The sequence below is a fragment of the Rhinolophus sinicus genome, chromosome 3, assembly GCF_057876585.1.
Source record: "Rhinolophus sinicus isolate RSI-liver-muscle chromosome 3, RSI-T2T, whole genome shotgun sequence".
NCBI lineage: Eukaryota > Metazoa > Chordata > Mammalia > Chiroptera > Rhinolophidae > Rhinolophus > Rhinolophus sinicus.
Genome location: NC_142503.1, coordinates 128294415 through 128318144, shown reverse-complemented (window position 1 = coordinate 128318144; position 23730 = coordinate 128294415). Strand labels below are relative to the sequence as shown.

At 43.1% G+C, this 23730-nt stretch overlaps 3 protein-coding genes across 15 annotated transcripts in view; 1 reads left to right on the top strand and 2 right to left on the bottom strand.

Annotated features, from left to right (window-relative positions):
* The window catches only part of ACIN1 (apoptotic chromatin condensation inducer 1), a 31470-nt gene extending 16839 nt beyond the window's left edge, over window positions 1-14631 (bottom strand). For 6 of the 10 annotated variants that reach the window (XM_088797018.1, XM_088797021.1, XM_088797019.1 and 3 more), the window contains exons 1-8: window positions 14494-14631; window positions 12980-13045; window positions 10876-10987; window positions 10349-10468; window positions 3732-3820; window positions 1601-2857; window positions 634-849; window positions 29-144 (exon numbers count right to left, since the gene is read on the bottom strand). In XM_088797018.1, the coding sequence (XP_088653144.1) occupies window positions 29-144; window positions 634-849; window positions 1601-2857; window positions 3732-3820; window positions 10349-10468; window positions 10876-10987; window positions 12980-13045; window positions 14494-14631 (2114 nt within the window). The remainder of the gene's footprint in view (window positions 1-28; window positions 145-633; window positions 850-1600; window positions 2858-3731; window positions 3821-10348; window positions 10469-10875; window positions 10988-12979; window positions 13046-14493) is intronic. The other 4 variants (XM_088797023.1, XM_088797024.1, XM_088797026.1 and 1 more) reach the window with 1 other exon arrangement.
* On the top strand, window positions 14556-18281 carry C3H14orf119 (chromosome 3 C14orf119 homolog). 4 transcript variants are annotated; one of them, XM_088797034.1, is made up of 3 exons: window positions 15003-15141; window positions 16442-16614; window positions 17127-18281. In XM_088797034.1, exon 3 carries the CDS (start codon window positions 17128-17130, stop codon window positions 17557-17559), a length of 432 nt encoding a protein of 143 aa, XP_088653160.1. In that variant the 5' UTR covers window positions 15003-15141; window positions 16442-16614; window position 17127; the 3' UTR covers window positions 17560-18281. The 4 variants fall into 4 exon arrangements, with proteins under 4 accessions (XP_088653161.1, XP_088653159.1, XP_088653160.1 ...); XM_088797035.1 differs by lacking the exons at window positions 15003-15141; window positions 16442-16614 and adding an exon at window positions 14556-14678; XM_088797033.1 differs by lacking the exons at window positions 15003-15141; window positions 16442-16614 and adding an exon at window positions 14699-14966.
* A 130-nt stretch (window positions 18282-18411) lies between these two features.
* CIROP (ciliated left-right organizer metallopeptidase) lies at window positions 18412-23378 on the bottom strand. Its single transcript, XM_088797036.1, has 13 exons — window positions 22784-23378; window positions 22567-22660; window positions 22424-22475; window positions 21972-22115; window positions 21572-21697; window positions 21325-21409; window positions 20763-21155; window positions 20511-20580; window positions 20338-20434; window positions 19960-20232; window positions 19530-19759; window positions 19167-19346; window positions 18412-18652 (listed from the first exon to the last, which is right to left on the bottom strand). Exons 1-13 carry the CDS (start codon window positions 23079-23081, stop codon window positions 18445-18447), a joined length of 2250 nt encoding a protein of 749 aa, XP_088653162.1. The 5' UTR covers window positions 23082-23378; the 3' UTR covers window positions 18412-18444.
* Window positions 23379-23730: the final 352 nt, after the last annotated feature.

Genomic DNA, 23730 nt, shown 5'->3' with positions numbered 1-23730 from the left:
TATACCCCAGTTGAGACATATCACTTACACAGTGTGATGAATCCTTTCTGATTCTGGTAGGTGAGAGGTCGGAGTCTCTGAGGTTTCCGGCTGTGTGGCAGCTGGTGGCTCGGCCTCTTCAGCTTCACACTTCTTTGGGCTCCCCTGTCAGGACAAACATAGCAAAACAAACATAGCAACATACTTAAACCGGCTTGGCTCCTTTTCTTTAGCCTGGAGCTGGTAAAAGGCAGAGCAGGATACATACCATACCAGCTCCACACATTGCCCTATGTACCTTTATTTCATTTTAGAAATGAATGGAATATTGCTTAAAGTATTTGTACGTCAGCAACCATTTTATTAGAATTCTTTTCAGAGAGAACTGAGAAAAGGTTCCCTTTGGGGCAGAAAAAAGAAATTCTGAGGGAGAACTGACCCCCGAGAGCTCTAGAGATAAGAACTCAAGTCTCATGTAGTTTTCATGAACCAGCGAGTTAGAAACTAGTTAAGTGGAATCTAACAGGCATCCCCAACTTTCTACATTTCTACTGAATCTTGTCCAGACTGACCTTTCAGTTTTATAGCTACGACCAAAGGGCAAAGCATGCCTATTTCTCTGTCTCCCTCTAGGGCGAGGGAAGAATAGCCTACCCGCTCAGGCTGGACCATCTGGATCACATGCTTTTCGGCTGGCTCAGGTTGGCTCAGGGGCCTCACTCGGATAGAGGATGAGGTGGAAGTCCTCTCCTTTGGCTCAATGACCTGCAGTTGTGGCACTGGTGGAGTTGCAACCTCCTGACCAGAAGAAGGATCTTTGGTTTCAGTGTAGCTGGTGCTGCTGCCCCTGGAGACTCCAGGGCTCGGAGACTGAAGAAATGAAACACAAGTCAAATTATTTTATGGGGTATATGTTCAGTAGATCACTGAGTTTTCCAACTTCTGCTGACCTGATTTAATACTTTGGACCTTTCTGTCCCTAGGCTTATTCCTGTTTGAGTTCATTAGCTCCCTGACTTGTGAGATTATTCAACAAATTACTTATTAATTTGTAAGCGGGCATTTTCCCACCAAATCGCGTCGTAACGCGGGGCTTTTTTGACATTTTCTCGCCAAAATTAGTCTTTCCGTAAAATATTCATATATTTCGATCTATTTGATATTTTTCTATGAAACTTTGTGTTTTAGTTTAAAAAGAGGTGCAAAATATGTGTTATTCTTGTCTCCTGCACTTTGGTATAAAAAGCGATATGACGAGTTTACTCGTTTCCCGCAAAAAATGTGTTAAGTCCCAGCTAGGTGCTGGTTTACACATGTAAAAAGGCATATCCATACCCTCAAGAAGTTTATAGTCTAGTGGAGAATATGGGTAAATGAATTTATAAAGTTTTTTAAACAATTCCTTTCTTTGGAATCAAAGGGGCTCAAAATAGAAAATGACCCTATTTAGGGATCAATGAATGAAAATCAGACTCTGAAATGAGGGGAAAGTAATCACTGAACTGGGGACTGAAGCAAGCTTTTCTTATTCCTTCCAGAAATCACGATAGGTTCTTCTGGGGTTGAAAAATACTGGCATACAGACTGATTATCAATGCACCCAGGATTCTCGCACACTTACTTTTCTGCTGTTGCTCGATGCTGAACGGGAACGAGAACGGGAACGTGACCTGGACTCTGACGTTGATCTGGAGCCCATCTTGGATCTACCACGAGGGTTGGCGTGAGATACATCTCTCTGCTTGGATCTCGGAGGTGAGTGAGACTGAGAGCCTGAACTGTCAGGAGATCGAGATCTTGATCTAGAGCTAGAGGATGAAGATGAGGACCGGCTACAGGATGAGTTGGCTGACCGGTTCATTCTGTGGCCTGGAAGAAGGGTATGAGAAGCCCTTCTCCCTTCCTTCTGTTCCAAAGAAGGCGATTTCAGAGATTCCTCAGTGATCCCTTTGGAAGGTGCTAATTCCTCATTTTTTAGAGGGAGCGGTGGAGCAGATTTGTCTGATTCTGTTTCAAGATCCTTCTGGGTTGAGGATTCAGCTAGTGTGCTTTTCTGAACTAGAGGGAGGACACTCTCCTCTGGCACTTTCTCTGCTAGAGATTCTGCTTTGGTGTCTGCAGGACTTGACAAAGGAAACAAGCTTCCTACCAACTGGACAGTATGCTGAGATACTAATAGCTCCCCAGCCTCAGCATCTGTATTAGGAGGAGATAACTGAGTGAGAAGAGGGGGTGCTGGGCCTTCCATGGGCTCTATTTCCTCTTCACTCTGGAGCTGTGTATTAGGTGGTGGGGAAGAGGCTTCCTTGGTAAGTAAAGGTGGGGGAGTCTCCTCCTCACTGGCAGTTTGTTCTGGTTGTAGCACAAGAGGGGCCTTCTCCACATCTTCAGTCAATCGAGGAGGGGAAGGGGACTTTGATTTTTCCTCCAAACCTTTTGAAGACTTTATTTCTCTTTCTTCTTCCTCAAGGGGAGAAGCTGTTTTCATCTCTTTCTCCTGCAGATGTCTGGTCAAATGACTTCTTCTACTAGCCTCTTCCTGGGACCTTGTAACTCTCCCTCCTCTCTCTAACCCCTCCTGTTCCTGGGCTCTGATGATTTGGGGTCTCTCATCCACCACCTCTTCTGGTTTTGCTCTGGGCATCTCTTCCCCCTTTTCTTTTTCCTCAGACGGTTTCGGAACTGGTACATCCCTAGATTTTAGTCCCTCCTCTTCTTCTTCCTCCTCTTCCTCTTCGTCCTCCTCCTCCTCCTCTTCTTCTTCCTCCTCTGTTTTCAAATTTCGATCTGCTCTGACCCTCAGATTTCTGGAAGGTGTTTCTTGATCCTCTTCCTCTTCAGCAGCCTGGCTACACTCAGAGAGTTTAGCTGCTCTTGCCTTAAAGAAAAGATAGATATTGTTCCCCGTGTATTTGCTCATTATCAACAGAGGAGAAAAGATATCTCACGAGATACACAGTTAGGAGAAACTCAGTGATATATACGCTTTCATCCATACCGAAACGAGAGTGACAGGAGATAAGCATGACTAATATGGTATCTTACGGGAATCGCAATAGAGTGACCAAAAGGAATGCAATCATGAAACTTCTACTAGTTCATTTCTCAGCTTCAAACTTTAAAAATAAATACAAATGGAGGTGGTCAGTTAGCTCAGTTGGTTAGAGCATGATGCTGGTAGCACCAAGGTTGCTGGTTTGATCCCCGCATGGGCCATTGTAAGCTGTGCCCTCCTTAAAAAGAAAAGATTGCTGACCAGTCTAAATGCTAAATAAATAAATACAAACAGAACATCTAGAAAGTAGGCGGGGGATTGACCTATTATCACTTAATGTGATTACTTTTATCATTTTGGTGTATTTAATTTTTCCCCCCGTTTCTTTTCCATAGTCATAATTACACTACACACATATACTTTTGTACTCTGCTCACTTAATACCATATATAGCTTTAAGGTTTTAATTGAATAATTAAATGTGTCTTTTCTAATACTGTGCTTTAGGAATATAGACCAGCTTACTAACTTTCACGATTAAGTTTTACTTTTTTAAAATATGTTCACTTAGAAATCTGAAGGCCAGAGCAAATCTAAGTTAAAAAACAAAAAACAAAACATGAGATAGAGAATGAGGAGAAAGAAAATAACTGAATAGAAATCTAGAGAGACACCAACTCTGAAATATTTTGAGAAGGAAGGAGAAAATACGCAAAAACTCAGAGATGATAAACATTCTGGAAGGTATGTGAGTTACCTGTCTGACCCTGGATGATCGTCTTTCTCCTTTCCTCGGTTTCTCATCATCAGAGTCACCTTTCTCTTCAGAAACAGAGGAACTTTTCCCTATCAAATGAAAGAAAATCAAGTCAGGCTCATGACATAAACACTCATTCAAGGCTGCTTCCTAAAATTCAATCAATCATAGAAATGGAGCTGGTCAATACATATTTATATCAATTTCTTTGACTTCTATGAAGAAGAAAAAACTACATAAAGTCCTAAGGGTCAAGGTCTTATTTATAATTCTTGCTGTGTATGTCTGGAATAGTTTTAACATCTCAAAGCCAATTCACTTATTATAGATAACTCAAATAAATATAAAACTACTATCATGGGCTTCAAACTGTCTAGCAGGGATGTACAAAGGGAACTTATTTCTATAAAATGTTTTGTCACTCTGAATCAAAGCTCAAGATTTCACTATGTTCGGTGTCTATTTTTTTTGGATTGCCTATTGCTACCACTGGTGTTTACCAAAATATTGATTAATATTCCAGTATGTAAAATAATAATCTCGTGAAATAAGTACTTAGATGAATGATTTCCAGGGCCCTAAAGTTCCTAGAAATTACTACAAGCAAACCGGATAGGGCTTCAGAAATGGGCCCTCTATTATGTTTTATATATGGAGCTCAAGGTGAGATTTTTTTTTTTTAAAGGAAGAATGAGCTCTACTATTACCTAAAAGAAAGCTTGAAAACCACCAATCTAGGTCATTCTAAGTAATTCATGTAAAACTGGAAAAACTTTCACATTTCATGAAGGACAGTAACTGTCAAATAATTTGGGTCTCAATGTCTTGACTGAGAAAGAGGGAATAGACTGGAAGATTTCTAAGTTTTCGACCAGTCTTAAAATAATACAAAGAGGCGTGGCCGGTTAGCTCAGTTGGTTAGAGCGCGATGCTCTTAACAACAAGGTTGCTGGTTTGATCCCTACATGGGCCACTGTGAACTACACCCTCCACAACTAGATTGAAAACAACTACTTGACTGGGAGCTGATGGGTCCTGGAAAAACACATTTAAATAAATGAAAATTTAAAATATATATACATACGTATATTACATGGAGTAGCAATGCAAATACTGATAAGAACTAGTTTAGAAAACAGCCTAAAGATAGTTATATTCCAGATACTTACTCAGCTAGATTGGGCTCAACCATGTTCTACTCTAATAGTATTTAATAGGTGCAAATAAAGCAGATGGTGTGAGCTCTAACCCAAGGTCTTATTTCTATATCTCAATAATCTAAAATAAAATAGTCTTTACTTCTGTAAGTAAAATACTTATAAAATGAACGAGAGGAATGCATATAAATGTAAAACTTCACTCAATGATCACTTGAATCCGAAGGTAAACTACGGACCTTGGGTGATTATGTGTCAGTGTAGGTTCATCACTTTTAAGAAATGTACTGCTCTGGTGGGGGATGTGATAATGGGGGAGGCTATACATGTGGGGGCAGAAGGCACATGGGAACTCTCTGTACCTTCCTCTCAATTTTGCTGTGAACCTAAAACTACTCTGGAAAAAAATCATTATCCAGATGCTCAAGAATTTAAAAAGTTAACCAGGTTGAAGGGAAGGTATAAAGATTTTAATATTGCAGATAATTTAGGCTTATACAAAGAAAAGATTGGAAAAATTATACACCAAAGTATCAATCATGGTTATTTTAGTTTGTGGGACTACTGATGATTTAAAAATGTTTTTACTAGTTTTTCCCAATTTTTAATAATGCATACTACTTTTAGTAATAAGAAAACATTTTTAAAAGAATAAAATCTTATAATCTGGAGGGATTATAAGAGATTCTCAGATACTCCTCAAATACTATAAACAGCTAAAATTCATATGCCTAGCCATCCCAAGTACTCATAACACCAGCATGCATCAGGGAGCTGTGTCCTACACAACTACACTGAGAAACAATGGCTTGAACCGGAGTGGGGAAAGGGGAGGCGGAAAAAAGGGGAAAAACAAGTTATACGCACATCTTTAAAGCCATACAAAAGATGCCTTGTGGTGAATAACAGACTTTCATGTATATGCTCTGATTAAATAAATGTGATTTTAAGGGAGGAGGGGAAGAGGCATGTACAAAGTTAGCCAGAGATAAATGTGTGATAAGCAGGTCAAATAAGAGTTTTAGAGTTGTAATTTTAAAGTTGGGTATTATAAGCAAGTAACCTCTTTCTCCACTTATTGTAAGCTGCATGCTATCCTACGGGATCATAATGCTATTATGATACTGTAAAACTGCAGTGATAGAATTTTAGATCGTTACTTCTCTGGAAGCACTTGAGTAATGAGTCATTAAAGAGATGAGGGAAAAGTGGGCAGGGCTGTTCAGAAAGTTTTGGTAACAATTGTTTTACAAAAAATATGGTTTAAGTTGAGGGGACCCTTGGACATGAAACAAGAGCTTAGTAAGCAATACAAAATGTAAGGAAGAGATGAGGAATCTCTTTCTAGCTCCTTGTACAGAGCTGATACGATGCAGACAAGCTTCTGGGAAAGGTAACATCTTCTATTATGAGCACACGGCCCATGAGTATCTTAAACTAGATGTGAATCATATGTGTAGAAACTGCATCTTTAGCAATGGGTGGAGCCAATACTGCAACAGGGTAATAAATGTATTTCAGGAGTTGAAAGCAAGTCAGGGTGAATGTAAGATTTCCAAGATTCCAAAGCCAGAAGCCTTCAGGAAAAAGGAAAAGGTGGCTGCTAGACAGTGTAGAATATACTAAAGTGAGTAAGACCCATTTAAGAAAGTAGTTTCTTCATCCTAGAAAACAAATCCCTGGGCAGGATTTGCAGGATCCAACCAAGGTAGCTAGAGATCACAGCACAGCCTGTGGCCAAAGGGTATCCTTAGGTATGAATAAGATGTAGGAATTAAGAGAATGGAGACCAGGGAATGATGCCAAACCTAAATCCGACTCATGGTAGTTGTGTAAGTAACATTAGCTAGAATTTTTACCTAATTTAAATCTCAGCATCCAGATTTAACATGAGAAAAAGGAAAGAGAACTACATTCTCTGTAAGCCAAGACTAAGATCCCCTAAGACTATCCCTTTGGTAAAAAATCTGTATTCTCAATATTTATTTTTAAATGTTTCTGTATTTTCCCTAATTTTCCTAGATTGGACTCCTAAAAAAAATAATTAAATGGCAATAAGGATTTTTTTATATACCCAGTTACGATCTAGAAGGAAATCCAGACAACTTCTAACTATTGGAGGAGAGACACTGACTCCCAACACCTTAGAAAAATCTGAAGAAAGTGATGGAGAGGTTAAGAAGTCAAGAAAGAGAGCTGGGGAGGATTTTATAAACCAATTCTTCCTTCCTATTTGGGATTTTGTCTATAGCACATAAACAGGAGGTTGCCAGAATATAAGTCAAGGATCCTGATTAAATATACTGAAAAACTATTCTTTCAGTTAGTCATTCATAAATTGAGTTGAGCAACAGAACTACCAGTAGACTTTAAAAAAATGTAGAGTCCCGGACTCACATTCCCTGAGATTCTTCAGGTAGGGCCCAGGAATCCATAGTCTTAAAAATAGTAATACTAAAAAAAAAATCCTCAGGCACTACTGATTAGCAAAATATGTTATTAGGAACCCGATTTTAATAAAAATCTTATTAAAGAGAGAACCCAAAAACATCCAAAGCCAACAAATAAGTTGGCATTCCAACAGCTTACTGGCCTGTGGTAGACTGACATTGTACTCCTGAAAGAATCTAATTTCTGGGTAAACTGCAGGTATTACCACGGATCCAATTAAGCACTGCTAGAACTCCAAACTAATACTTCATTTAGGACCTTGACCAAATTTTGTACCACACCTATGAGATTCATATTCTAGACAAGATCAGAAAGCCTACGAGGTTGAACGATTAAGCTCGCAAACTCATCCTAGAAACAGTGCTACATATCTCACTGCTGAATATCACTATACTCACCCTCAAAGTACTCCCCTTGGGAAGCTATGCACTGACACCAGCACCTAGTCCACCCTTCAAAGCAATTTTGGAACTCTTTTTCTGGAATGGCCATCAAAGCTGTTATTGTATTACCCTTGGTGTCCTGAATGTCATCAAAATGTCTTCAATATTTCCTTTATCTTCGGGTAAAGAAAGAAGTCACTGGGGGCCAAATCAGGTGAGTAGGAGGGTGTTCCAATAGTTATTTGTTTACTGGCTAAGAACTCCCTCACAGACAGTGCCATGTGAGCTGGTGCATTGTTGTGATACAGGAATCATGAATTGTTGGCGAAAAATTCAGGTCGTTTTCGTCTTTTTCACACAGCCTTTTCAGCACTTCCAAATACTAAACTTGGTTAACTATTTGTCCAGTTGGTTCAAATTCATAGTGAATAATCTCTCTGATAGCAATGAAAGTTAGCAACATCGTTTTGACTCTTGGTTTGGACTGACGGAACGTTTTTTGGTCTTGGAGAATTGGCTGACTTCCATTGTGCACTTTGACGTTTTGTTTCAGGGTCGTATTGGTATACCCATGTTTCATCATCAGTGATAACATGGCCCAAAACATCGTCTGCCTCTCCAAAAGGTCTTGGCAAACTGACTCTCCTTTGCTTTTGTTCATCGGTGAGCTCCTTTGTGACCATTTTTGCACACACCTTTCTCATGTCAAAATTTTCAGTTAAGATTTCCGTTTTTCTATCAATGTTGACTTGGTCTGTTATGCCTCTCATAGTCAGCCAACAATTTTGACACACAATTCAACAAACGTTTGGAATGTTTTCATCAGTTCTGCTGGTTATTGGCCACCCTGACCTCTCTTCATCAGTGACATGTTCTCTCTCCTCAGAAAAACGTTCAATCCATTTGTATACTTTGTTTATGGCATTATCTCCATAAAATTGAACATGTCCCTGATTGCACTTCCACTTCTGGCAAATTTAACAAGAAATTTAATGTTTGTTCCCTGCTCTAATTCAAGCTCAGATATTCTTGCGACGGCACCCAAAAACACTCAACAATAATGATCGCCACTCAGCAAAACACCGCCACATGTCAACATGAACAGAGCCATGAGACACTGATATACCAAGGTTCTGAAACCTTACCAAGCGAACTTTTTGTACAGTGCTGCCAATGTAAGCACACGGTGGCAAGTTTGCGAACTTAATTGTCAGACTTTGTTCCTTCCTAAAAAACACCCTCGTTTCCTCTGTGCCAATTCAAATCCTACCCATTTCTAAGGCTCAGCTCAAATCCTATACTTCCTTCATGAGGCTCTCTCTAATCACTCTAGACCTCAGAGAGATTTTACTCTTTTGAATTCCTATAGTACATGTATCTGTACTACTTATTACGTCACTTAAAAACATACCATCTCCTATTGTTAATTTTACGTGCAACTGTCTTCTCTCTCCCTAATACTCTTTACAAATGTGCTAACTCCCCAAATACTCTAGTATGGAGGTATGTACACAGCAGAAATTCAATATATACTTGAGTGATTTTTATTTGAGAAGAAACACTGACAACTAATTTATAAGAGTTTCCCCCTTCCTCCTGGCTTTCCAGAGGGGAAAAAAGTGCTAAGAGCAAAACGGATCAATTGAGGGTTTGTTACTTTTGTATTTGAGAAAAGTATCTAAAAGAACTTATTTCTCTCCAATCATTAAGTATCTTCTAAAAATCTATTTTCAGGAAGAAATTCTATCTCAATCAGAAGAGCCAGCAACTTCCAGACATTCTAAAAATGTTCAATATGGAGTGCACCTTCCCCATAACTAATATTAATAATGATTCAAAGTACTTGTTCATTTACACATTGGTTTAATATAGCTGTCGGTCTTATACGACTCATTTACATGTTCTCCTAAAAGGATGTTGTCTTAGACAGGTAGCTCCTAGCAAAGAGGAAACAAAGGCTGCATTTACAGACTTTGGTGGACAGACTATGCAAAACTGAGTACTTAACATTGTGAAAAAATTAGTCTTGCCCTTAACCTACTCCACACATTGGGCTTAGAGCTCCCTGTAATACGATCAAATACTCTGCACTGACTTTCACAACACACCGCACAACTATAATTCATTATGTAATAATTTGTTTAATGTCCATCGCCTCACTAGATTATACATTTCATTGGGGTGGAGACTTGTCTTTTTATCAACTATATTCCTGGTGCCTGGCACATATCTGGCTTAAACTTGCATGCAATAAAAATTATGAATAAACTGTAGCAAATACCCCTTTGGAGGGGAAATGACTAGATGTGCAACTCGTAATATATACAATTGGTGAAGAAATGAAAAAAAGAGTTGTGCCTATTGCTAAATTCAGAGGTGGAGCAGGTTAAAGAGGTATAGATGAGAAGAAAAATCACACCGCCGTATAAAACACTGTTATCACAACATAGAGATGAAAGCAGACTTCAAAAAGGACAATTTCCATGAAAAACAGATGTCGAATGTCAATGTGACGGCGTTTCCCTGGGACTTTAATGGAGGCTTAGCATGAAAGGAGGTGTAACTACCTCCCCCCACCAACTACGCAGGATTGACAAAATAGCGCAGTGGGGAGGGAGATACGTACTGGGTGAATGTCTGCTGAGCTCCAGCTCTGGTCTCTCCAGGCTGCTCTGAAAGTCAGGAGGCAGCAGGGAAGCCACTCCCTCAGGATGGATCATCTCGTCCTCCGACTCAGCTGAAGCTTCTGCAAAGTACAGATTGGGTCGGGGCAGGGAGGGAGTGAAGGGCTCAGCATGTGGGAATATGTAGAGGAGTGAAGGAAGTCAGGCCAAGTCATGGATACAGAGTATATACTAAAAAGAGCTGCACATAGAGAAAAACTCCCTAGGATTAAGCTCTACCTCATCTAAGGGGTGGCAGAATTTACTTATAACTCTTCCTGTTGGCAGGAATCCTCTTCTAACAAGATAGTCAAACTGTCTCCTTCCCTGACAATAGGTAAATAGTAACTCACTTGGCTCCATAAACTACCAAAGCAAAGTAGTATTCTCAGCCTGATGTTTTCCAGAAATTGCCTAGTTAAACAGGCCCATCTACTCGGTGACAGGAATAAGAATGAAGAACTCCTTGTAAGTGATAGTCTGGGCTTACCTTCAAGTTCTGCAGCTTCTCGAGCTTCACGTTCCAGACGCTGCCTAAGTAGCTCCTGCTGCTTTTCCAGATACTGCTTTATGAAACTGTTCTGGCTCATTTCCTCGCCAATCTGTGTAGAGGACATGGAAAAAGAAAAGTCTAGGGAAGCAAACCAGGAAAATGCAAGGAAGAAAATTCCAACTGTCTACTTCGTCTATCTGGACTCAAGAAAGATAACTAAAATGTTGGAAGGCCCTTTTCTAAGCTACTTTTATGTTGAGGACCAAAATAAATACCCTATGATTCACAAAAGATGGCAAAAAGAGGAACTACATGTAATTTTCTATTTTAAATATTCAGTTCCCACCCAAAGAGTGATGCACAAATAACTTAGAATCGAATAAAAATTCCTATAAAATTATGCATTTTAATCTAAATATTTAGATGATACAAAGTACTATCTAAAAACAATCTAAAATTTTTTTACTAATATCAAAAACTGAAAGGAAAAAAAAATACTAGTTCACACTAGTTCATCTTTTGTTGATACAAAAGACCAATCTCTACCTATCCAAGAAACATTTTGCCAAAGATCTCTAAAGTTCAAGTACACTACTTAACAATATGAAAACGAGAGACTAAGAAAAGGGATGTCCATTCAGCACTTCAACAGAGCCCTAACTCCATTTCTTTGGGTGATAAGATATTCTTGGTAACAATGTTTAAAATCCAGGAGCTTAATCTCTTTTCCTTTTTTTAAAAATTTTTTGTAACAAAGACTCCCACATCAGTCTTCTGCCCTTCAGCTTTCTCTTCACAATTCCTCCTCCTGAGAACCTTTGTGCTTGGCGAGTCCTATTAGAACTCCAGAAAAAGGAAAAAAATCTGAATATTTTCTATGTTACTAGTCTAGTCATCTTTCCTAAGTATGGTAAATGTTTATTTTCACCTAGAGATGAGTGTCTTAGTACTCAATGGACATTGATGAAGTGTGGGTTGCATGTATTAGAGAATACCTGTATTTGTTGCAAAAATCCTATTAATAAAAGCAAAGCCTCAAACATTAAAATGCAAAAGGAATTTAATTGTAAACTGATTAACTTACATAGTTTCTTATGCTTGTTAAAATACTTAACTAAACCTCTGTAAGCTGGCTAGATTATGATTACTTACAGCTTAATGAGGTGATAACAAGGGAGAAGGAAAGCTCTCTTTTACCACAGTACCTTGGGACTTCATCTAGTACTGGAACTGCACACCAATGCACTGATCAAGATCTGGATTTTTTTCCTTTAAGTGTGCATTATAGTGTGCATGACACACTTTAACAAGAGGATTTTAAAACTGCTTAAGAGATAACGCTACGAATTTTAGTTTTTAGGTTTTGTTATTAACTGTGGAATCATTTCTTCTAAAGAAATCTTATGCAGAAACTCAATATACAAAGCAGATAAAAATAGATCTAATCTAGTTTAACAGGGGAGTGTGAACCTCTGCTCACTTGGGAAGAAGGTATCTTCCCTAGGAAGCCCCCAAAAGCAGCTCCACAAAACCTCAGCGGAGCAGTTATAAAACTATGGCTCTAGTCCAACACAGGGGTATTGAGGAAACCAAGGCCTCAAAGGTTAAGTTTCTTGTCCTAAATAACAGAGCAATTCATGATGTTTAGGAGTAACAGCATGGTTGGTATTAACACTTTCAATGGTGGATGATTTCCAAAGGACTGAATTCTTGGAAAATCTACGTCAACATAAGAGTTCTTCAGCTAATATTTTCCTATACTGTCCTACCGATTGTCTACTTTGTATCTACATTCAAAGACATCAACTACTTTTCCCAAATCAATGGCAAATAAATGACTTCAGATTTCTATACTATACCTAAATCAACTGGAGCTACATCTCTGCACACAACGTTTCAAGTATCAGATTAACTAAAACTCCTCTGATTCCGCTCTTGATTTCTTTATTAGAATTCAACTCTCCTGGTATGAGAACATTTCCAACCCAGGGAACTTAGGAAATAATGGTGAGGAATTAAGCATCAAATATACAACATCATATCCTTCCATGTGTCTGTGCATCCAAATAGCCTACCCCATCTAATGAACCTTCTTTCTTACCTGGGAATTTGGCTGGAATGCAGCATGGGGTGTTGAGTGTTTCTGTAAATTTTCTAGCATTAGAGCCTGGTATACAGAAGGGCAAAAGTCAGAAACCAGGAAAAAAAATAAAAACAACAACAACAAAAAACACCACTCTCCCAATCTCTTCATTAAATGCAACAACTAACCACACAGACTTAAACTGTTCTTCTTTTCCAGGAACCTAAAAGCCCTTTATAATACTGTTCTCATTCATCTTTACAAGACAGCCTATCTTTAAAGATAGCCTCGGTTACTGCTCCCATTTTACAGAGGTAAAATGAAGGCACGTAAGTGAAAATAAGTGACCTGGCTATATAATAAATTCAGTGACAGAAGCAGTACTACAATCCTTATTATCTTCTGCACTTCTGACTAGTGCCCCTTCTAAATCTGGACATACAGGTAAAATCATTTCAAATACTCAAATCAGCTTCAAATACATGAAACCATTATGGGGTTGGTTTTGACCTGATTGAATTACTTGGTCAAAACAGTTACCCGGGACTAGACCTACTTGAGAAAACTTGGATTCTTTCCAACAGAATGGCACCTAGATTTACCAAATTTATAAAAATTTCGAAGAGAAGGCTACAGAACAAAATGACCAGACTTTGTAAACTGTGACCTGACCCAATCCCCTCCCCCACCCATGAAACTGTCCGCTTCTATACATGTAACGGTCTGCCAACTTAACCCTTGAGCCAACCCAGCCCTAATCTGTAATACCCACAACGTATTCTAATTAATCCTAATCAAAACCAAGACATCTTCATCTTCCCTCCGTTTACATCAAACCCATACCATACACACCAATCCATCCATCGACCTCATGACTATTCCACATTAACCCACTCAAACCATTTCAAAACCCCAACATATACCAATCTGCCTCACCTCTCTCACCAATATTCACCGAACTCTTATTCACCTAAATTGCTTCGGCTCTATAAATTATACACCCCTCGCTAACCAAGTCCCTTCGAATCAAGGTTTCTCCTCATCTCACCTCCTAATCTAACCAAGCAGACATTTTTACCCTACCCCAATCCTATTCTTCCGGATACCGATACCAACCCCATTAACCCTTCCGCTCAACTGTACCCCTAACTCCCACCCAGCCCAACTCGCCCCCCTCAGGCCAGCAACGCCGGTGGTTGTAGTGGGATTTAACTCCTTCTGCAGCGCATGCGCCGAAACCACAGACACAAACAAGGAGGGGGTGGGGGAAGGAGGAAGGAGCTTAAGACACTCCGGGAGAGTAGCGCGCACCCTCCCATTTTGGGCTCGCGCCGCTGCCGTTAAGGCGGGAACCGGCGCTATCTCTATTCCAACGCGAGCCTCGCCAACCACCGTGCGCGCGGCTCCAGAGACTCGCGCTGGCGGCCTGAGCGAGCTCGCGCCGAGCCCGGACACTGCGCCTGCGCCGCGGCAGAGACTCGTCTCTACCGGGTCCGCTCCACTCCGACACCCCGGCAACGCCGTCTCCTCACCCCTTTGAGTCGCTTGACCAGGGCACTCTTCTGCCCGCTCTTGGCTAGGCCTCGCTGCTCCAGTGCGGCCTTCAGGTCGGTCACCCGCAGCGCCTGAAGAGGCTTCCCGTCCAGAGTCACCTCCTCCAGCTCCGCCATCTTGCGTGAGGTACTCGGGTCCGTCCCGACGGCTTCGGGCATCTTCGGTAATTTCCGCCAACGCCCTTAGAACGTACCGTGCTGACCCCGCCCACTGCTATAGTCAACCCCTCGATTACCACTCAGAACTCCCCGGGTTCCTCCGGAACTGCTCGGGTATTTCCGTCTCTATATCGGCGCCAATCGGTTCTTTCTGTCCTCCCAGCCGCTCCTCCTCCCTCGCCCGGCTTTCAGAGTTCGGATATCTTCGTTTTACCGAGGCTTTGGATCGAATCTATTCGGAAGCCCTCGACTCGGGCATAACCATGATCGGAGTTATTCGGCTCTCTCCGGACGTAAGGCTGAGGCGCTGAGGCGCTTGGGTGTTTGGGGCTGGTCAGGGACCGGAAGTGCGTGGGCTGCCTGGCTGGCCTTGCTTGAGGCTTTCAGGAAACCTGGGAGCGGCGGCGGTAGTTGGATTCTAAGCACTTTTTTGACGGCCCCTCGGTTCCCTGTGAGAGGAAAGGGGAGGTAAGCGGGATAGAAGTCCCTCTCTTGGCCTGGTCAGCCTCGGTGTTTTGCGGGTCACCCTCGTAGGGAAATCCTCTCGTTCCTCTACGAAAACAGCTGCCACTACCCATCCTCTTAATCCCCGCCACTCCCATCTAAGGCTACGTTGTTCTTTGGGACCTCGGAATGCTAGGCTCCGTGGCCTCCAAAGGGGACAAGTGGCAGCCTCGTGTCTTCGGACTCAGACTGAACTAATTCATGATCATTGAACTGGAGGCTGCCGTGGAAGCCGTGTCGCAAGACTCGGGAAAAGCTCTCCCTTTCCCCGAATAAAGTTCCTGTAGGAGGAATTGCTTCTTGTAGGGCCAGTGTGAAAAAGGCAACCTCTTTGCGTTGTTTCGGCCCTGAATTGCTGTTAATTAGTTAGGGATTCCTTTCTTTCTCACTACAAGTACTTCAACTTGCAGCAAACTTTACTAACAGTTTTAAAATAGGTCAGACAATAGTAGTTTAAGGTTTTCACTGTTAGATATTCAAACTGTGGGACTCGAAAACTATTCAGGTTGGCTGATATTCCAGTTGCATTAGTGATGCAAATCAGTGATGGGGCATCAACATGTATTATATTAAACGTTAAGGAAAATTGTTCAGACGTGAATTGTCATACATCTACAGCAGTATAACACTTGTTAAATCCCTAAGTCACCAAACCAACTAGACTTTTTTCAGTCTTGAATAAAGACGTGGCTTTTTCTGTTTTTCTTACCGTGTTATCTTATTTTGGGCCAGTCGCCCATCATTTACTCTGTTCTTTAATTGTTCCTGATGCTTTACAGGAAATATAAGGAAGTAATGGATGTTATCAAGTTCTTGGTATATTTTAAAGGCCATACACACATTGCAAAGAAGACTGTTTTATTGTATGTTTTTTATTCACTGTTGATTGCTCGGGAATGATAAGTATCTCGGCCTTGACCAGCTGCATGTACTAGATTAAAAAATGTGCACCTTTTTTCATTTTAGGGAAGATGTGATGGACCAACATTAATCATTGTCTTTCTCTTTATTCAACGGGGAACATAGAAATAGGCAGGAGAGAATGAGCAAGAAATGTGTCAGAGAAGCTGGAGTTAGCGAAGTTCAAGGAACAGCAGAAAGGAAAAAGAGGAAGAAAACTGTACGCGAAAGTTTATGATAGCCCAAATTCCCAGAACAAAGAAGGAATATGTAGTGAGTGTGTGACCTTGCACTCTTGAAGTTGATATTAAAGAAGCACTAAGGTGTCTTGTTCAAACATTCTCCTGTGGTGTCTTGGTAACAGGAGAGGATTAAAATATCATCTGGGGAGACTTTACAGATGACATAGTTGATGCCATTCAGGAAAAATGACCAGAGGTGGATGATGAAAGCATCGAAGATCTTGGAGAAGTGAAGAAGTGATTTTGAAAATGTGCCCATATTTAATGATCTGAACTGAGTTGATATTGCCAAAGGGTGAGAGGCCTTTTGAAAAAAAAATACATATTTAACATAAAACTGTAGACTGCACTTGCCCTTCGTATTTTCACTGTTCTGTACAAAGTTGCTTTTTGTTGGTTTTGTTTTGTTTTTAATTGCCAAAGTCTTAATAAACGGGAGACTGTCATGTTTATGCACGAAATAGAACTTAGTCAAAAGTTTTTGGTCATTTAAAAGAAATGTATTGGTTATTTTTAGATTCTTGGTAAGAATGATGGAGGGGAAAACAGTGGTTGGAGAGAGTAATAGGTTTGAAATAAAGGAAGGAAGGTTGGCAAATATGAAATGAAGTTATTCTTGGGTGACTTCTCTAAAGTAGTTGTATAATAACCCAAGTAAAGGACCCTACTTTTTTCCTGTAAATTGAATTGGTGAAAGATAATTTTCTTTATAGAGGCTGATTGAGTATGATAAGATTCCTTGTTGGAAAGTTGTATTTTGATTACTTTATCTAATAGAGAGTATATAACAGTGCTTTTATGTTTCAGGATGCCACTGGAATCATCATCTTCGATGCAACTGTCCTTCCCTTCCCAATTGTCCTTACCCCCGGTGCCAGAAAATTTTACTAACTCTTCCCCTCCCCCAATGTCTTACATCACTTCCCAGGAGATGAAGTGTATTCTTCACTGGTTTGCCAGTTGGTCAGGTCCCCAGCGTGAACGTTTCCTACAGGACCTGGTAGCTAAGGCAGTACCAGGAAAATTACAGCCACTGCTGGAAGGTCTGGAGCAGCTTAGTGTGTCTGGAGCAAACCGGCCACCTTGTATCTTTGAGTGCCAGCTACGTCTTTGGGATCAGTGGTTTCGAGGTTGGGCTGAGGAGGAGCGCAATGAATTTGTCAGGCAGCTGGAGGTCAGTGAGCCAGACTTCGTGTCAAAGTTTTATCAAGCAGTGGCTGCTACAGCTGGTAAAGACTGATAGTCATTAAAATCAAAGAAGATAACCATTGCTGATGGAGCCGAAGCCACAACTTTACAGTGAGAACTTCAGATATGTCACTTAAAGTTCTGGGAATCGTATCCCAATCTGCTGACTGAATTTGCTGACCAGTATAGGCCTGGTTATTTCAATGTTAACAGCACATCAGCTAGACTCCTAGTGTAAATGTTTTCCATCTAAGCGAACCCAGGTCAGCAGTCTGCCTAAAAGCTTTTTTCTTTCCAAGAGATGTCAAACCCTCAAGAATTTAATGGCTTCTTTTGCTACTATAACCATAAGGCACCTACACATTATAACTCAAGCCTACTGCTGGCCCAGGGGATATAAAGTAGAGCCCTTCTACTCCAGAAACAGGAGAGAAGGACCATAAAAGGTGATGTTTTATAGCTTAACTGGATTCAGGTGGCTGGTTTCACCACCCTTACCAGATTCTGGCATGATGTGCCACTAATTTTCCTGTGATGATTTAGTAAAATTATGGAAAAATCAGGAGAGGGAGATAGTTACTCCTTCCTCTACACTGATGTGTTTGAATCCAAATAGCAGTGACTTTTTTCTAAAGCATATATGATATCCTTGGATCTGGTAGCAGATATTCTGTAAGTTTGCTCTATGACAGTATGAAAACAAGTGACACTCTTTACAGGTTGAAGGGTTTATTTTTTGTATTAAAATAAAGAATGAGTCTTTGGAACCATAAATCTCTAACTTTTTTTTCATTGCAAGCCTAGTATAAAGTTGATATCCAGAGAAAGAGGCATTCTGAGAAAAGTAGAACTTAAATGTAGATAGTAGATTGACCTTCCATCCTTGTGTCTTCCAGGAAATGATCTCTGTCCTGTCTCCATCATGCTCTGGTTAACATCACACCTCCCTTATTCCTCCAGCTGGGCCCCTTGTGCCTTGGAGCTCTGACGAATGGTAAGGGGTAGATGGTCCCACCTGAAGAGTAGCTCGTTTCTGATAGGCCAGGGTTCCCAGTGCACCCACGAGGATAAGCAGCGCTAGGCAGAGTCCCAGGGTCAGACTTAGACAGGTCGTGGAGGGATTACAGCGCAAGGTAACCAGCAACCTAGGAACATAGAGGTAATATTTGGCCTGGAATAATGCCTAGGCTTAGGAGGTGAAGGGCTTTACATTTATTATAATACATAGAGCTGATGAAACCGTGCTTCATCCAAACAGTAAGCTAAATAGGAAATCAAGGGACTATAGAATCTGAAAGTAGGAATAAGACCTAGATCCAAGTCTTCCAGCAACTTAGATTGTTGGAAGTTCTGAGACTTGGCAGTGAGGGAAGTGGCCTAAGGGAAGAATTAGACTATGGTGTTTAGTAGCTAGACATGGTGCCTGGATAGTGCTTAAGAAGGCAAGGGGGCTAGGATCCCTGTGTCCTAGAGATGGGGGAACTCGACTATTGGGGAGAGGTGTCCTATAATGACAGCCCCGAGGTAATCATGTTAGGGATCCTTGTTTTCTGAAATAACCTTATCTAGGACAGTTTACACATGAATGGTTGTTTAATAAGTGCAATTTCAAACATCTGGACTCAAAGAATTTTAAAACAAACTGGAATATCATCTTACTTGCTGTAGTCTGTGGTAAAGCTGGCTCCTCCATAATAAACTTCTAGAGGCTGCTTCTGGAGAGTCAGGGTCAGGGTCCTGTGCAGCATACCAACCGAAGGCCCCTGGCAACCAGGGGACTGCCACATACGCACACTGAACACCAGACCAGTGGTAAGTGAGGGGCTGTGGAAATAGCACCTAAATGGACATTTGGATCTCTTAACGGAGGTCTAGTCCCTGGAAGAGTATATCTCAAAACAGGCGCAGGCTTAGTTAGGAGTGGGATGAACAGAAGGTCTCCAGAGGACAGTTGTGAAGTAAAGGACTGAAGCGTTCTCCATGGCCCATCCTGTAAATCCTCAGCCTGAACCATCCTTTTACCTGCCAGTGCCTCCTCTGCGCACCAGAGCCTGTAGGACTGCTTCAGCCAACTCTTCCCGTTCTTCCTTCCCCAGGGAGAGGCCTGGGGGCCCCGCTAATCCTAAAGACAGCTGGAGTAACAGGTCTGGGGTTGCAAGACTCACAGGTGGGGAAGTAATAACATCTGTACCTTCATTAGTCTGACACAACCGACCCCGGGGACAGAAGAGAAGACCATAGTACCCAGGTATCTGCAAGGAAACATATAGCAGGGTACGGTTAGAGCCTCTGTTAATTGCTCGAGCCCTCCTAAGGCAAACGGACAATCTAGATCAGAGTCGTGGGCTCAGTGGGCACTTAGTAAAAAATGAACATAAAACAGGTTGGATAGTACCACTATCCAAACTTCTTCTTGCCAGTGTGCTACAGCTGTTTCACCCACAACACCCACCTGAATAGCCTTTCCTGGAAGACATGAGGCCCAGGGGGATCCCTCCACCTGAACGTCGTAGGCCCCCCTCTCTGTGCATTGATGTAAGTAGCATCGGCCAGTGAGCGCCACTTCCTTCAGCTGTGGGACGTGAGAGGGCTGCCTGGCCTTGTCCCCAGGGAACAGTTGTGACGTGAGGTTGGCAAGGAAGCAACGACTCTGGGAATGGTAGATCTCCCCGTGGGGATTGTCCGCCCCAGGTGGGAATCCATTTTCCTTCTTCCAGCATTCACTCTGAAGGGCAGGGCAGAAGGTAGAATAGTGTTTGTCTCGATGCCTTGGAAGTGGACTCCTCTCCAGGCCCACTCATTTTCACTCTCTGTTCTCTAGTCTACTCACCCTGTTGGCCAAGGGCTTGTACATGCGGCAGCCTTCCAGCACGGGGTCTGAGGAGCAGCTTCCCTTGTCCAGGTGCAGGTAGTGGCAGCCCAGTCCACTGTGTAGAAGGGATGGTGGAGTGACACTAGAATCACTGACGGCTGCACAGCCCCTCAACCACTTAACACACACACCTGCCAGTACAGAAGAAGTCTGAGGAGCCAGTCCCACATGTGGTCACCAGGCCAAATTCCAGGCCAGATCCTGCTTGAGAGATAGGAAGAGAGAGAAAGAGCCCTCAGAACAAATGGAGCCCCAAACATCCCTCAGTGCCAGCTATGCTTACAGCTTCCATTACATCTTAGGAGCAGATAATCCTTTTCGGCCTCTCACTTCCCCTGAACTGACTCTGGTCATGAATTCTGCAATTCTCCCTTATTTCTCACCCTGGCCCCACAGCAGCTCCTGTGCAGCACTGTGGTTGACTTGGTACCACCCTGAGTCTTGGAAGGCAGCAAGAGTGATGGGGTCCAGTCGAGTGCGCTGGGTACCATCGAAGGTGGCAGTCATTATAGAGCCCTGCAGTAGTCGGGCCTCCCAGTGTGAAGACAAAGGGCCCTGCTGGAGGAGGTAGCCGGTTGCCACCTGGCTACTCCCTCGTTCTTCCACCAGCCCAGGTGTACTCATTCTCACCTCTTCTTCCAAGGGCACACCCAGTGAAACCCCATGCACTCCCAAGTGTTTGGCCAGGCTGTGGCTAACAGATGGGGTGGTGAGAAGCAGCTGTCCCCACTCATCTCGCCTTGTCACCTGTTGCCTTGTAGAACAGTTCTCTGGAACTGGGTACAGAAAGGGGAGAAGGCCCACCTGAAGAGTTAACTCGTTTCTGATAGGCAAGAAAAACTTAGGAGGGGTGAGATACAATTGGAAGGAAGGAGTTAATGAGATAGTAGTGATTCCCTATGGTTGGCGTTGTGGGAGGACCTTTCCCTCACTCCTCTCATGTACCACTGGGTCCTGAGGGGCAATCCCGCCACTTCTTGAAGAGCTGTCCAGAGAAACCCAGGGCATGGAGCAATTCGTGCAGTGTGGCCTGAGGACAAATGACAGCAGAACCAGTCACTCTATAGCCCTTCTATTCAATCACCTCTTCTTAGAGCTTGAGGCACCTTCTATTCCCTCCTTAGTAGGGTCTCCCCCTTCATGGGAAGCTGAGTGACCTGCCCCCTACCCCAACCTGTCATGCAGCAGTCACCATGACTATGTCACTATGGCTGAGACGGGGGCTGGTGAGCTGTTGGGTACAGTAGACAATGGTACCAGCAAGCGGTCTGTCTTCTGAGTCCAGCTGGCAGCAGGCAGCATAGGCAATGATAGAGGGCTGTGGACCAGTCAGGACAAGGTCGGGGAGGAAAGGAGACAAGTAGGGAAACAGAAATCTTCCTGAAAATGGAGGACCGGGGAACTTGGCAGGGGTGGTACCAAGGGATGGCTTAGGGGGCTTTTAGTCCCCACGCAACCTTCATCAGCATGCTCCAAGTTCCCCCAAGTAAGCACAATTTAATAAAAGCTGCTTGTATGCTCTTTACCCCTTCCCATGATATTTAAGATTAAGAGAGGCAGAGCAGGGAAAAGGGATCTGATTTGAACTTCACCTCTCGATGGCACTTGGAAGTATGGGCAACTCGCACATACAGGAGGAAATCAGTGTTTTGGACCCCGGGCCCATCTGGCTGGACCAGTTGTGGAGGACCCTGCTCCGGCCACAAGGCATAACCGTGGAGATGGGCATCAGGGATCTAGCAGGGAGTAAAAGGTAGCATCTAGATTAGCAGATGGGCTGGGAGGTAGGACAAGAAACTGGGTGCTAGGAGTGAGGGGCAGCGAGTCTCTGTCTTTAGTCTGCCTTGGTGTCATTTCGGCACCTGGTTAGAATAGGGAGTTCTATCATCCCCCCATCTCTGATTTAATAAACTGCCAGGTGGAGAAGGGGCTCAGGAATCTGCATTGCTAGGAAGCACATTAAGTAATGCTGATGCTGGTGGTCTTGGAGGGGTCTGGGCAGGCTAGAGAGCTCAGATCCCCAAATCTGAGAAGTTGCTCTCACCTTCGCCCCCAGGCAACTCTCTCCTTTGTACCCTGGGTTCAAGAGGCTGCACCTGCCAAGAATGAATATCTGTAGGTGAGCTACAGACATTTCTGGGTATCCTTGAAGAGGTATTGAATACATTCTCAATGAGGTGAACTCACCTGTGATAGTTTGGGGTACGTGGGTCTCCCCAGACAGCGTGGCAGTACTGTGCAGGGTCTCGACTCAGAAGCAGGGGTCCTCGCACTGGAGGCACTTAACAAGGTGAGAGGTCCATTTCACCTCAACAGCTTAGAGTTCCAGTTCCTCTCCTGTGGTGGTCTTCTGCCCCGGCTCCCTCTGACCCTCAGCCTCCCTGACTCCGGCTCTCCTACTCACCTGCTAGGATACCCTGGAGTCGCTGGGCGGCCTCGCTCACTGCGGCCAGCACTCGGGATTCCCCATTCAGCCTGTCTCTCTCCAGATCCCAACCTCCGTCTGGCACAGGTTCTCTTACATAGCAGGTTTGAATTCGCAGGGGCTGAGGATCACGGGAGCCAGGGAGGGTGAGGGAGGAAGAGCGGAAGTTTGAGGGACGTTGAGGGGGAGGGGGCCTGAGAAGGCGCACGGACTTCTGTGTCTCCTCATGTAGACATCTGCTTGTGGCAGCCCCCAGGAGAAGCAGCGACAGCAGCATCTTCCTCCTTCAAGTGTCTTCCTAGCTTGCTCTGGACGCTGTCTTCTGCTCCCTTTTCTTGGCCTCACTTACTTGTGACTTTCCTTTCTTTACCATCTCTCTGCATAGCCCCTCTACCACTTTTGCTTCTTATTTTTTCAAGATTTGAGTGTTGTTGACTAACTCTACAGTTCCTGCCAGGAGGTCGGATGTGAGCCTCAAGGGCCAAAGTTGCCTCCTCCGGGGAGCACCAGAGGTGAAGAATTGGGGGAGGGGCAGTGTTATTCCCCTGGCCTCCAGTAACCTTTGCAAAGAGGAGCCTGCCCCATCCACGAAAGAATTCTCCTAACCCTCTTCCATATCTCATTTTAACTCCCCTGACGTTCTGAGTGGACAACCTTGGAACCTTCCTAAAACTGAAATATAGGTGTTAACATAATGGAGTGTGTGTGTGTGGGTGGGTGGGAGGGGGAGAGCGGGGGGGAGGGGGGGGACGGGGTATCCTTTGCTGCCTAACTCATGGAGAATGGCAAACTAGGTTCCTGTACTTCACTAGCCACATATCAGAGCTGGGTAGACTCTAAACTGTGAGATGTTTAGGCCTCTCCTCCATCTATGTAGGGAATTTAGTAGGTGCTCAACAAATATGTATTGGTTGACTGACATCTCC